This window comes from Pseudophryne corroboree, chromosome 6 (genome assembly GCF_028390025.1).
Source record: "Pseudophryne corroboree isolate aPseCor3 chromosome 6, aPseCor3.hap2, whole genome shotgun sequence".
NCBI lineage: Eukaryota > Metazoa > Chordata > Amphibia > Anura > Myobatrachidae > Pseudophryne > Pseudophryne corroboree.
The window spans coordinates 669,012,853-669,026,566 of record NC_086449.1 but is presented as its reverse complement, the minus strand read 5'-3'; the positions used below and the strand labels follow the sequence as shown (position 1 = coordinate 669,026,566).

At 45.6% G+C, this 13,714-nt stretch overlaps 1 protein-coding gene across 4 annotated transcripts in view; it reads left to right on the top strand.

Moving 5' to 3' along the window:
* SLC23A1 (solute carrier family 23 member 1) overlaps positions 1–13,714 on the top strand; it is an 894,224-nt gene that overhangs the window by 305,892 nt on the left and 574,618 nt on the right. For all 4 annotated transcript variants that reach the window (XM_063928249.1, XM_063928250.1, XM_063928251.1 and 1 more), the window contains exon 5: positions 1,112–1,179. In XM_063928249.1, coding sequence (XP_063784319.1) covers positions 1,112–1,179 — 68 coding nt within the window. The remainder of the gene's footprint in view (positions 1–1,111; positions 1,180–13,714) is intronic.

Here is a 13,714-nt window from a genome sequence, read left to right as displayed (position 1 = left end):
ATTTATATATCGTATTTAAGCATGTTGTGTTTTAGCATGAACAGTATAATACCCATAGGTATGTGCAGGAGCAGACACGGGGGTGCCGCTCTGGGACTTCGCCCCCTCCGCTGTATTATGGCCTACTCTTTTCACCCCACCTGGGCGGCCCAGGTAAGCAGTCTATGGGGGTCATTCCGAGTTGATTGCTCGCTAGCTGTTTCTATCAGCCGTGCAAACGCATAGTCGCCGCCCACAGGGGAGTGTATTTTCGCTTTGCAAGTGTGCGAACGCCTGTGCAGCGGAGCTCTGCAAAAAACATGCTGTGCAGTTTCTGAGTAGGTCTGAACTTACTCAGCCCTTGTGATCACTTCACCCTGTCTGGTCCCGGAATTGATGTCAGACACCCACCATGCAAACGCTTAGACACGCCTGCGTTTTTCCAAACACTCCCAGAAAACGTGCAGTTGACACCCATAAACGCCTTCTTCCTGTCAATCTCCTTGCGATCAGTTGTGCAAATGGATTCTTCGTTAAATCCATCGCTCAGCAGCGAACCGCTTTGTGCCCGTACGACGCGCATGCGCATTGCGGTGCATACGCATGCGCAGTATTGACCTGATCGCTGCGCTGCGAAAAACGGCAGCGTGCGATCAGGTCGGAATGACCCCCTTTGTCCCAGAGCAAGCGGTGGTGGAGGAAGTATGTTACGTTGCAGAGGGTGGAATTCCCAGAGCAGCACCCCCATGTCGGCTCCTGCGCATGCCTATGCTTATACCATAATAGTACCAATTTATTTTTGAAGTTATTTGATTAATATAATTAACAAGAGTTTTCTAAGAGTATAGATTCTTATTGGTGCAGCCTCAGTTGTTTTGGAATTCTCACATTTGAAAGCTGCAACCAATTGATTTGAATACAATAATGAAAAAGCCTCAGGTACCAATAATTTACATCATTTTCAGTACTTTCTTAGTAATAAAAAAGGGATTTCCACTTTAGAAAATATTTTTATATGGATTTGTACAATTCACAGGTGGTTCCATTCTTTAGATGTGTCTCTCTTTTTTAATTCAATAAATTGCCATGCAAAACATGTTTATAATATAATGTTCCAAATGTTTCTTGTTAGAGGAAATTTATGGAAATGGTACTCTGCCGTTCAACACATCACACATCTGGCAGCCTAGAATGAGAGAGGTAAGAATATTATTCATATTACGAGTTTCAATATCACAATTTACAGTAAACGGTAACTTTTTTCATTTTTTGATGTTGCTTGTAATGCAATATAAAATAAAACTATTAAAAGCACCATCAAGGTCACACAGATATTAAAGAAAATTATACTATTATAAATAGGATTTTAATACCTACGGGTAAATCCTTTTCTCCTAGTCAGTAGAGGATGCTGGGGTCCACTTCAGTACCATGGGGTATAGACGGTTCCGCAGGAGTCATGGGCACCTTAAGACTTTTCAAGGGTGTGAACTGGCTCCTCCCTCTATGCCCCTCCTCCAGACCTCAGTTATAGGAATTGTGCCCGGGGAGACGGACATTTCGAGGAAAGGATTTACTTTTATACTAATGGTGAGATTCATACCAGCTCACACCTCAACCATGCCGCACAACTTGGCATTCAACATGACACGCCGACAGGCATGAACCATTTACAGCAACATGCTGAAAACAAATGAAACACAACTTGTGTAACTATAAAGAACAAACTGCAGGTAAAGTATGCACTGGGTCGGGTGTCCTGCATCCTCTACGGACTAGGAGAAAAGGATTTGCCAGTAGGTATTAAAATCCTATTTTCTCATACGTCCTAGAGGATGCTGGGATTCACTTCAGTACCATGGGGTTATACCAAAGCTCCAGTACGGGCAGGAGAGTGCGGATGACCCTGCAGCACCGATTGACCAAACTTATAAAATTTAGCAAATGTGTTTGACCCTGACCAAGTAGCTGCTCGGCAAAGTTGTAAAGCCGAGACGCCCCAGACAGCCGCCCAGGATGAGCCCACTTTCCTAGTAGAATGGGCCTTCACCGACTTCGGTACCGGCAAGCCTGCCGTAAAATGAGTGTGCTGAATTGTCCCTCTGATCCAGTGCGCAATAGTCTGCTTAGAAGCAGGACACCCAATCTTACTGGGAGCATACAGGACAAACAGAGCCTCTGTTTTCCGTAACCGAGCTGTTCTTGCGACATAAATCTTCAAAGCTCTAACCACATCTAGAAATTGTGACTCAGTGAAAGTGTCAGTAGCTACTGTCACCATAATAGGTTGGTTTATGTGGAAGGACGAAACCACCTTTGGAAGAAATTGTTGACGAGTACTTAACCCTGCCCTATCTTCATGGAGACAAGGCCCCCAACTCAGACACCCGTCTTGCGGATGCCAAGGCCAAAAGCATCACCACTTTTCAAGTGAGAACTTTCAATTCTACCTCCTGCAGAGGCTCAAACCAATCTGATTGAAGGAACTGCAACACCACATTAATGTCCCATGGTGCCACTGGAGGCACAAATGGAGGCTGGATGTGCAGAACCCTCTCTCACGAATGTCTGAACCTCTGGAAAGGAGGCCAATTGTTTTTGAAAGAAAACTGATAAGGCCGAAATCTGGACCTTGATTGACCCCAATCTAAGGCCCGCATCCACACCAGCCTGCAGAAAATGGAGAAAAACGTCCCAACTCAAACTCTTCCATGGGAGCCTTCTTGGATTCACACCAAGACACATATTTTCTCCAAATACGGTGGAATGTTTAGACGTTACTCCTTTCCTGGCCTGAATAAGAGTGGGGATGACTTCCTTGGGAATACCCTTTCGGGCTAGGATCTGACCATGCCGTCAAACATAGCCGCGGTAAGTCTTGATTCACACACAGCCCTTGCTGTAGTAGGTCCTCTCGAGGAGGAAGAGGCCGAGGATCTTCTATGAGCAACTCCTGAAGATCTGGATACCAAGCCCTCCTTGGCCAGTATGGGGCAATGAAGATTGCTCGAACTCTTGTTCTTCTTATTACTTTGAGAACTTTTGGAATCAGTGGAAGTGGATGAAAAACATATACCGACCGAAACACCCACTGGGTCACCAGTGCATCCACTGCTATTGCTTGAGGGTCTCTCGACCTGGAACAATATCTCTCAAGCTTTTTGTTTAGATGAGATGCCATCATGTCTACTTGAGGAACTCCCCAAAGACTTGTCACCTCTGCGAAGACTTCTTGGTGGAGGCCCCACTCTCCTGGATGGAGATGGTGTCTGCTGAGGAAGTCTGCTTCCCAGTTGTCCACTCCCGGAATGAAAATTGCTGACAGTGCTCTTACATGTCTTTCTGCCCAGAGGAGAATTCTTGTCACCTCTGCCATTGCCACTCTGCTTTTCGTTCCGCCTTGCCTGTTTATGTACGCGACTGCTGTTACATTGTCCGACTGGATCTGCATTGGATGATCTTGAAGAAGATGTACCGCTTGTAGAAGGCCGTTGTAAATGGCTCTCAATTCCAGAACATTTATGTGAAGGCAGGCTTCCTGACTTGACTATTTTCCTTGGAAGCTTTCCCCCTGTATGACAGCTCCTCAGCCTTGGAGACTTGCATCCGTGGTTATTAGGACCCAGTCGTGAATCCCAAACCTGCGTCCCTCTAGTAGGTGAGAACTGTGTAGCCACCCCACGAGCGTACATGTGTAGGTGGGATCCGGACCACTTATCCAATAGGTCCACTGGAATACTTTGGCATGAAATCGGCCAAACTGTATGGCCTCGTAGGCCGCTACCATTTTCCCCAACAACCGAATGCATTGATGGATCGACTCGCTTGTTGGTTTCAATATTTGTTTGACCATTTTCTGGATTTCCAGAGCCTTTTCCACTGGAAGAAATACTCTCCGTACTTCTGTGTCCAGAATCATCCCTAAAAAGGACAATCTTGTCGTCGGTTCCAACTGCGACTTTGGAAAATTCATGATCCAACCGTGTTGTTGGAGTATTGACAGTGAGAGTGCGATGTTCTGCACCAACTGTTCCCTGGATCTCGCTTTTATCAGGAGATCATCCAGATAAGGAATTATATTGACTACTTTTTGACGAAGAAGGACCATCATCTCTGCCATCACCTTGGTGAATACCCTCGGTGCTGTGGAGAGTCTGAACGACAACGTCTGGAACTGGTAATGGCAGTCCTGTAATGCGAATATAAGATAGCTTGGTGAGGAGGATAAATCGTGAGGTGTCTACTGACACCATGAAGTCCCCCTCCTCCAGACTGGAAATCACTACCCTCAGGGATTCCATCTTGAACTTGAACCTTTTCAGGTAGAGATTCAGGTTTTCAGGTTTAAAATCGGTCTGACCGAGCCGTCCGGCTTCGGAACTACGAAGAGGCTTGAATAAAAACCTTCTCCTTGCTGTGACAAGGGTACCAGGACAATGACCTGATCCTGACATAATTTTTTAATTGCTTTTGTTACTGCATCTCTTTCTGGAAGAGAAGCTGGCAAGGTCGATTTGAAAAATCGGTATGGGGGGACGTCTTGAAACTCTAGTTTGTACCAATGGGACACTATTTGTAAGACCCATGGGTCCAGGCCAGATTGAATCTAGATTTGACTGATAAGTTTCAGATGTGCTCCCACCCGAACGGACTCCCGCAAGGGAGCCCCAGCGTCATGCTGCAGATTTGGCAGAAGCAGGGGTGGACTTCTGCTGCTGCGATCCGGGAGACGCTGCGGATTTCTTTCCTTTTCCCCTTCCCCTACCTGCAAAAAAGGGGAAACCTTTGGCCTTTTTGTATTTGTTGGGCCGAAAGGACTGCATGTGAGAGTGATGTATCTTTTTCGCCGGTGTAGGAGCATAAGGCAAGAATGTCGACTTACCTGCGGTAGCCACCGAGACTAACGCATCCAGCCCATCACCAAACAAGGCCTCACCCTTATATGGGAGAGCCTCCATATTAATTTCGGAATCTGCATCAGCTTTCCACTGGCGAATCCACAACGCCCTTCTAGCCGATACTGCCATGGTAGTGGTTCTTGATCCCAAGAGACCAACATATTTCATGGTTTCTAGTACGTACGCAGCAGCGTCTTTGATATGACCTAACATTAGGAGTATCTCGTCTCCATCTATTGTGTCAATGTCTAATGACAAGTTTTCTGACCACTTTTCAATAGCACTACTCACCCACGCACAGACAATTGTAGTTTCCCATTGGCCATATCACTAGATCACCTCACTCGCAGTCTGTCGGCTCCTTAAGTGAAGCCATTCCAGGCGCAGGGAGAAACACCTTTTCTCTTTTATGACAGGGCCCTGTCTAAAATGCGGGGTGACTCCCACCTTTTGGAAAAAGATAAGCTACCTGAATTCCTTTTGGGAATTTGAAATGTCTTTTCAGGTTAAATCAGACTCCCTCCAAGAGACTGTTCAACTCCTGAGGTGGAGGGAAAATTACATTACTTCTTTACTAAAGTAAACCCTCTCCTTGTGGTAAAAGAGGGGGCTTCGTAACGTCTAACACCACCTTCATAGCTAAAACATGTTTTGAATGCTTTTTTGCTAACTTAGGACCTATTCCCCTGGAATCACTAGTGTCGACACCGGAATCAGAGTCCGTTTCGGTATCAGTTTGTACTACCTGTGCAAATTTGTATGTAACCCAGAGGGGTCCCTGTAGATGAAAGGCAGAACTATTAAAAATCACATCTTCAACAGATTAATTTCAGTTTTCTGTATGAGATTCAGTCCAACCTCTTACTGATATGATTCACACTATCATGTAACCTTTCACTCAGTCAGGCTCTTGGTGTCATATTACACCCCTGTACCCCTAACATGTCTCCCACAGAGGAAGAGTTCCATGCCACATACATGTCACACACGTGCACAACCACACCACAGACACTCCGGGACTTATAGGGGACAGACCCGCAGTAAAATCTGTCAGAGGGACACAGATAGGATTTTCCAGTTCACAACCCAGTGCCAGTAACACAATGTCTGTGAACACAAAATGCCCACTGACATGCAGCGCTTTTATAATGTTAATCACACAATTCTATAGCACCAAATTCATTGTGGCTCCCCCTGTTTTTCACCCTGATACTTGTTCAGTAGTGGAGGAGTTGTCTCTGCAGCCTGAGGAGAGAAAATGGCGCTGAGCAGTGTGCTGGCTGAGGAGGAAGCTTCAACTCTTCAATCGCGTGTTTCTCCTCAGCTTTTATGAGGTCATTTTTTATACTGGCGGGGGTAGGACTGTGCCTCAGAAACTTATGCCCCTTATTTATGCCAGTTTTCATAGGTTTCATGCTGCCCAGGGCGCCCTTCCCCCCGTGCCCTGCACCCTGCAGTGCCTGTGTATGTGTGGGCAACATGGCGCGCTGTGCTTCCGCCAGCCGCGCGGTACCTTTAGCCGTCACTTTCTTGATTGAAGATCTGTCTTCTAACACTCACCTGTCTTCTGACTTCTGGCTCTGTGAGGGGGGTGATGGCGTGCTGTGGGAGTGAGCATCTAGACACGGCTAGCGTTCAGTTCCCTTCAGGAGCTAATGGTGTCCTGTCAGCCAGAAGCAGAGCCATGAAACTCTTTAGGAAGTTGGTTCCTACTTCTGCCACCTCAGTCCCACGAAGCAGGGAGACTGTTGCCAGCAGTTCTCCCTGAAAATAAAAAAACTAACATAAGTCTTTTCATAGAAACTCAGTAGAGCTCCTCTGGAGTGCATCCAGTCTGCCTGGGCACATTTCTAAAACTGAGGTCTAGAGGAGGGGCATAGAGGGAGGAGCCAGTTCACACCCTTGAAAAGTCTTAAAGTGCCCATGGCTCCTGCGGAACAGTCTATACCCCACGATACTAAAGTGGACCCCAGCATCCTCTAGGACGTATGAGAAATAATATTTAAATAGCAAGTAGAGTATGCATCTGATAATAATGTGCCTGCCCTACTATTTTCAAAAATGTATCTTAAAGTTGCAAAGCATAGCTGCCACTTGCACAAAATCAGGCTCACAGTTCTCAGCGCATTATTTGAGGGGTCAGATGGAGAAGAATTTTATAGTACACAGCACAGATACTGTAGTGCTCAGAGGTCAAAGCCTTGCAGCTCAGTACATCATGTACCATGTGACTATAGTTGCCATAGTAATCCATGACACTTTGTAAATGTATAATTAATTAATAGCAGCCTGAAGAAACAAAGTAAATATTATCTCATGAGTAAGGCCCTCCTACCTCATGTGCTTATCCTTTTCTTACTTAAACCACCTTCGACGGCACCAAATCATTATGCGTATAACCTGCTAAAGTGATTTATGATTCATTTTTTCATAGGATTGCTACTTTATTTATGTAACTAATGACATGTGAAATACTCATAAAATTATGAAATCACTAATATCACACAGCACCCTCTATAAAAATAGATGCTTAACATAAAGCCCTCCAGCTGTTGTGGAATTATACATCCCAGCATGACATGCCCAAGTTTTAGAATTTACTAACAGCAAAAATGTGGCAGCCTATACTGGGATGTGTAGTTGCACAACAGTTGGAGGGCAGCATGTTGAGCACTCCTGTTCTATAATATATAAATGATTCCAAATATTATTGTAGCTTATTATAATATAATATTATTGTAGCAAATTTAATATAGAACATTATCATAATTTTTTTTTTTTTTAACAACCAGTATTTACACAATGGGGGTCATTCCGAGTTGATCGCTAGCTGCATTTGTTCGCAGCGTAGCGATCAGGCTAAAAAATGGCAGTTCTGCGCATGCGTATGCGGCGCAATGCACACGCACGACGTACGGGCACAACAAATGATGCAGTTTTGCACAGGGTCTAGAGATGCATTTCAGTCGCACTGGTTGCCGCAGAATGATTGACATGAAGTGGGCGTTTCTGGGTCGCAACTGACCATTTTAAGGGAGTGTTTGGGAAAACACAAGCATGCCAGAAAAAACGCAGGCGTGGCTGTGCAAACGCTGGGCGGGTGTGTGACGTCAAATCCGGTACTGAATAGGCTGAAGTGATCTCAAGCGCTGAGTAGGTTTTGAGCTACTCTGAAACTACACAAAATTTTTTTGAATGCGCTCTGCGATACATTTGTTCGCACTTCTGGTAAGCTAAAATACACTCCCAGTTGGCGGCGACATAGCGTTTGCACGGCTGCTAAAAACTGCTAGCGAGCGATCAACTCGGAATGACCCCCAACATACACTGTCAACATCCAGAAATTGTAATATCCATGGATAAAAATGTAGAAAAAAGGTTATACCAAGGTATATTCAGGTGCTGAGGTATGAGATCCTCTGTTAAGCTGCAGCCAAAGATTAGGGGGAAGTCACTCCCACATATATGGAATATAAAGCAGAGTGAAGCTGCGCTAGATTTGGATTTAAACAACACTAGCGGATTTCAAATGAATAAATAAAAAAATTTACAATTTAATAAAAATAACGAATGCATACATAAAACATATAACATGCATTCATGTAAAAATGTAAAAAAGGTATATATTACTCTGGGTAATGGGTCAGGAAGTATATAGTTGAGTCAATGGGGAAATCCGTTCCAAAAAGTGCTCTTTTGAGAAATGAAGTGCAGTGTAGCAGGAGTCTCTTAGAAGTGTGGAGAGTCCGATAAATAATGTAGTATCCAATGCACCATTAGAGGGAATGAAAGAAGTACAGTCTCATTTGTTTAGAGGATTCCTCATGCATTACGGTGTCGATAAGGTGTCGGTATCCTCTCTGAGACCCTTCTGATGGACGGATAAGTGCCAAGAGCTGGTTCGGATCCAAATGGATAGAGTGTCCTGACCCAATTAGTAGCAGCTGACGTGTTTTGCAGCGTATAGCTTGCAGCTTTTTCAAAGGTATATATATATATGCACTGCTCAAAAAAATAAAGGGAACACTTAAACAACACAATGCAACTCCAAGTCAATCATACTTCTGTGAAATCAAACTGTCCACTTAGGAAGCAACATTGATTGACAATCAATTTCACATGCTGTTGCGCAAATGGAATAGACAACAGGTGGAAATTATAGGCAATTAGCAAGACAGACCACTTCTCAGCTCCTATGCTTTCTGGCTGATGTTTTGGTCACTTTTGAAAGCTGGCGGTGCTTTCACTCTACTGGTAGCATGAGACGGAGTCTACAACCCACACAAGTGGCTCAGGTAGTGCAGCTCATCCAGGATGGCATATCAATGCGAGCTGTGGCAAGAAGGTTTGCTGTGTCTGTCAGCGTAGTGTCCAGAGCATGGAGGCGCTACCAGGAGACAGGCCAGTACATCAGGAGATGTGGAGGAGGCCGTAGGAGGGCAACAACCCAGCAGCAGGACTGCTACCACCGCCTTTGTGCAAGGAGGAACAGGAGGAGCACTGCCAGAGCCCTGCAAAATGACTTCCAGCAAGCCACAAATGTGCATGTGTCTACTCAAACGATCAGAAACAGACTCCATGATGGTGGTATGAGGGCCCGACGTCCACAGGTTGGGGTTGTGCTTACAGCCCAACACCGTGCAGGACGTTTGGCATTGGCACGTGGAGGCCACACACACTACTGAGCCTCATTTTGACTTGTTTTAAGGACATTACATCAGAGTTGGCTCAGCCTGTAGTGTGTTTTTCCACTTTAATTTTGAGTGTGACTCCAAATCCAGACCTCCATGGGTTAATAAATTTGATTTCCATTGATAATTTTTGTGTGAGTTTGTTGACAGCACATTCAACTATGTAAAGAACAAAGTATTTAATAAGAATATTTCATTCATTCAGATCTAGGATGTGTTATTTAAGTGTTCCTTTTATTTTTTTGAGCAGTGTATATATATATATATATACTTTGAAAAACAGCATGATGATGCCAACCACCAGCTTGCCACACAGTCGGTCCAAAAATCATGAGGGTTAAAATTGCATTTCTATTTTCCACAAAAAATGATGCAATTTTTGTACTTTTATATTTAGGGCATAGGCGTTTCTATCATGGATGCAATGGGTGCAATGTGTGCGGTGCACACGGGCCATTGAGTCCAGGGGGGCCCACACCGCACACATTGCACCCATATTTTAATACTCCCCTCTCCGGAGTCCAGCACTGCAGCGGCAGCCGTCGCGGCAAAAAAACACCTCCAAAATGGCCACCGCACATGCACTGTACGACTTTTGTCTCCAAAACAAGGCGGGCGCCATGTTTCCAGAGACCTGCACATGCAGCGCTGCGGAGAGGTGGGGGCCCACCCGGAGTCTGCACATGGGCCCCCTCCTTTCTTAAGATGCCCCTGATTTAGGGAGTCATTGGTGCTTATAGTCAGGGCCGGATTAATCCAAAACTATAATGGTAGGTTAATTGGCTTCCATCAAAAAATTTTACCCTAGTGTGAATGTGTCTGTGTGTACATGTGATAGGGAATATAGATTGTAAGCTCCACTGGGGCAGGGACTGATGTGAATGGGCAAATATTCTCTGTAATGCACTGCAGAATATGTGTGCACTATATAAGTAACTGGTAATAAATAATAGTATTTTAATACCTACCGGTAAATCCTTTTCTCTTGGTCCGTAGAGGATGCTGGGGTCACATCAATAACCATGGGGTATAGACGGGATCCGCAGGAGACATGGGCACTTTTAGACTTTCAAAGGGTGATACCTGGCTCCTCCCTCTATCCTCCAGACTCCAGTTTAAGGAAACTGTGCCAAGGACATTTCGCGGAAAATGATTTATTGTTTAACCACAGTGAACATCTTACCAGCTCACACCTCAAGCATGCCGCAGAACGTGGCATTCAATAGAACACAAGCCAACGGTATGAATAATTTTCAGCACTACGCTGACAAAAAACGTAACAACCTGTGTGTAACCACAACCAATAATTGCAGATACAGTATGCACCGGGACGGGCGCCCAGCATCCTCTACGAACTAAGAGAAAAGGATTTACTGGTAGGTATTAAAATCCTATTTTCTCATACGTCCTAGAGGATGCTGGGGTCACTTCAAGAACCATGTGGTTATACCAAAGCTCTAAAACGGGCGGGAGAGTGCGGAATGACTCTGCAGCACCGATTGACCAAACATGAGGTCCTCATCGGCCAGGGTATCAAACATGGAAAACATTGCAAAAGTGTTTTAACCCGACCAAACAGCTGCACGGCAAAGTTGTAATGCCGAGATCCCCCGGGCAGCTGCCCAGGTCGCGCCCACCCGTCTAGTAACATGGGCCTTGACCGAATTCGGTAACGGCAATCCAGCCATGGAATGAGCATGGTGAATCGCTCCAGATCCAGCGCGCAATGGTCTGCTTGGAAGCAGGACCCCCAATCTTTGTCGGGAACCTACAGGACAAACAGAACTTCTGTTTTCCTAATCTGAGCCGCCCTGGCGACAAAACCTCAAAACTCTAACCACATCCAGAGACCTCGACTTAGCGAAGGCGTCAGTAGCCACAGGCACCACAGTAGGTTGGTCCATGTAGAAGGAAGAAACCACCTTTGGTAGGAATCGTTGACGAGTTACAAGTTGGTCATCTTCATGGAAGATCAAATAAGGTCTCTTGTGAGATCAGGGCGCTAACTCAGACACTCGCCTTGCGTATGCCAAGGCCAACCTGATGACCACTTCCCAAGTGAGGAATTACACTCCACCTTACATAAAGGTTCAAACCAATGCAATTTAAGGAACTGCAACACCACATTAAGATCCCATATTGCCACTGGGGCACAAATGGAGACCAGATGTGCAACACGCCCTACACGACAGCCTGAAGGGAGTCCAAATGATTCTGAAAGAAAACCAATAAGGCCGATTTTAATTGAGCCCAAGTTTAGGCCAGCATCCACCCTCCTTGTAGAAAATGGAGAAAACGTCCTAACTGAACTCTGCCGTAGGATTCTTCTTGGACTCCCACCAAGAAACTTATTTTCTCCGAATACGGTGGTAATGTTTTAGACGTTACCCCTTTTCTAGCCAGAATAATTGTGGGAACTACTTCCGTGGAAATACCCTTACGGACTAGGAATTAGCGTTCAACCGCCATGTCGTTCTAATAGACGCACGGCCCCCGCCGCAACAGGTCCTCGCACAAAGGAAAAAGCCAAGGATCTCCTATGAGCAGTTCCTTAGATCTGGATACCAAGCTCTCCTTGTCCAGTCTGGGACAATGAGGCTCGCTCGAATTTCTGTACTTTTTATAATCCCAGAACCTTTGGAATGAGAGAAACCCGAGGGAATACATATACCGACTAAAAAACACCCACGGTGTCACCAGAGCATTCACTGTTATTGTCTCAGGGTACCTTGACCTGGTCTCTGAAGTTTCTTGTGAATACAAGATGCCATCATGCCTACTTGAGGAAATCCCAATGACATGTCACCTCTTCGAAGACTACTTGGAGGAGGCCCCCACTCTTGGAACGAACATCGCTGACAGAGCGCTTGTCTAGATTTTTTTTTTTTATTACTAGCAGAAAAACCTTGTCGCTTCTGCTATTGCTGCTCTGTTTTACGTTTGTAGAAAACCGCTGTAAATGGCCCTTAACGCTATACCGTTTGTGTGGCGACAAGTTTCTTCTTAACTTGACCATCTTCCTTGGAAGTTTACCGCCCTATGTGACTGCTCCCCAGCCTCGGAGGCATGCATCCGTGGCCACTAGGATCCACTCCTGGATCCCGAACCCGCGCCCCTCTAGGAGGTGAGAATTGCGCTGCCACCACAGGAGTGAGACTCTAGTCCTGGAATACAGGATTATCCTCCGGTGCATGTGTAGGTGGGAACCGGACCACTTGTCCAACAGGACCCACTAGAACACCTTGGCAAGGAACCTGCCAACTGAATGGCCTTGTAGGCCGCAACCATCTTTTCTAATGTATTGATGGATTGACACTCCTGCTGGTCTCGGAAATTGTATGACCAGACTCTGGATCTCCAGAGCCTTTTCCACTGGAAGAAAAAACTCTGTAGTATCTAGTATTATTCCCAAAACCGACAACCGCGTTGATGGGCAATCAGTGATTCTGGAGAACCATCATTACCGCCATCACCCTGGTGATACTGGTAATGACCATCCTGAATAGCAAACCTCAGGTAAATCTAATGCGGAGGAAAATGTAATTAGATGTCCTTTATCCTTTTTCCAGATTGGATATCACTGCCCTGAGAAATTCCATCTTGGATTTGAATTTCTTTCAATAGAAATCGAGGGATGTCAGATTTAGGATTGGTCTGACCTAGCCGTCTGGCTTCGGGAGCACGAAGAGGCTTGAATAACAGCCTTCTCCCTATTGTGACAGGGTACACCAGGACCATGACCTGATCCTGACACAACTCTTGTGTTGCGTCGCATACTACCTCCCCGTCCGGAGGAGAATCGGTAATATTGAAGAATTGGTGAGGGAAAACGCCTGGAAACTCCAGTATGCACCCTTGGGACACTATTCGTAAAACCCAGGGGTCCAAGTCCATTCCAGGACTGACTGAAAAGTTTTAGACGTGGCCCCACCGGTGTGGGCTCCCGCAAGAGAGTCCCAGCGTCATGCGGTGGATCTGGCAGAAAAAGAGGATGATTTCTGCTCCTGTGACCTTGAAGAGGCTGCTGACCTCTTCCCTTTTCTCCTTCCTCTACCTGCAAAGAAAAAGGGGAATCAGTATCTATTGGGCCGACCTGACTGCATCCGACAATTATGCGTCATCATCCGTTGTGAGGGAACATAGGCC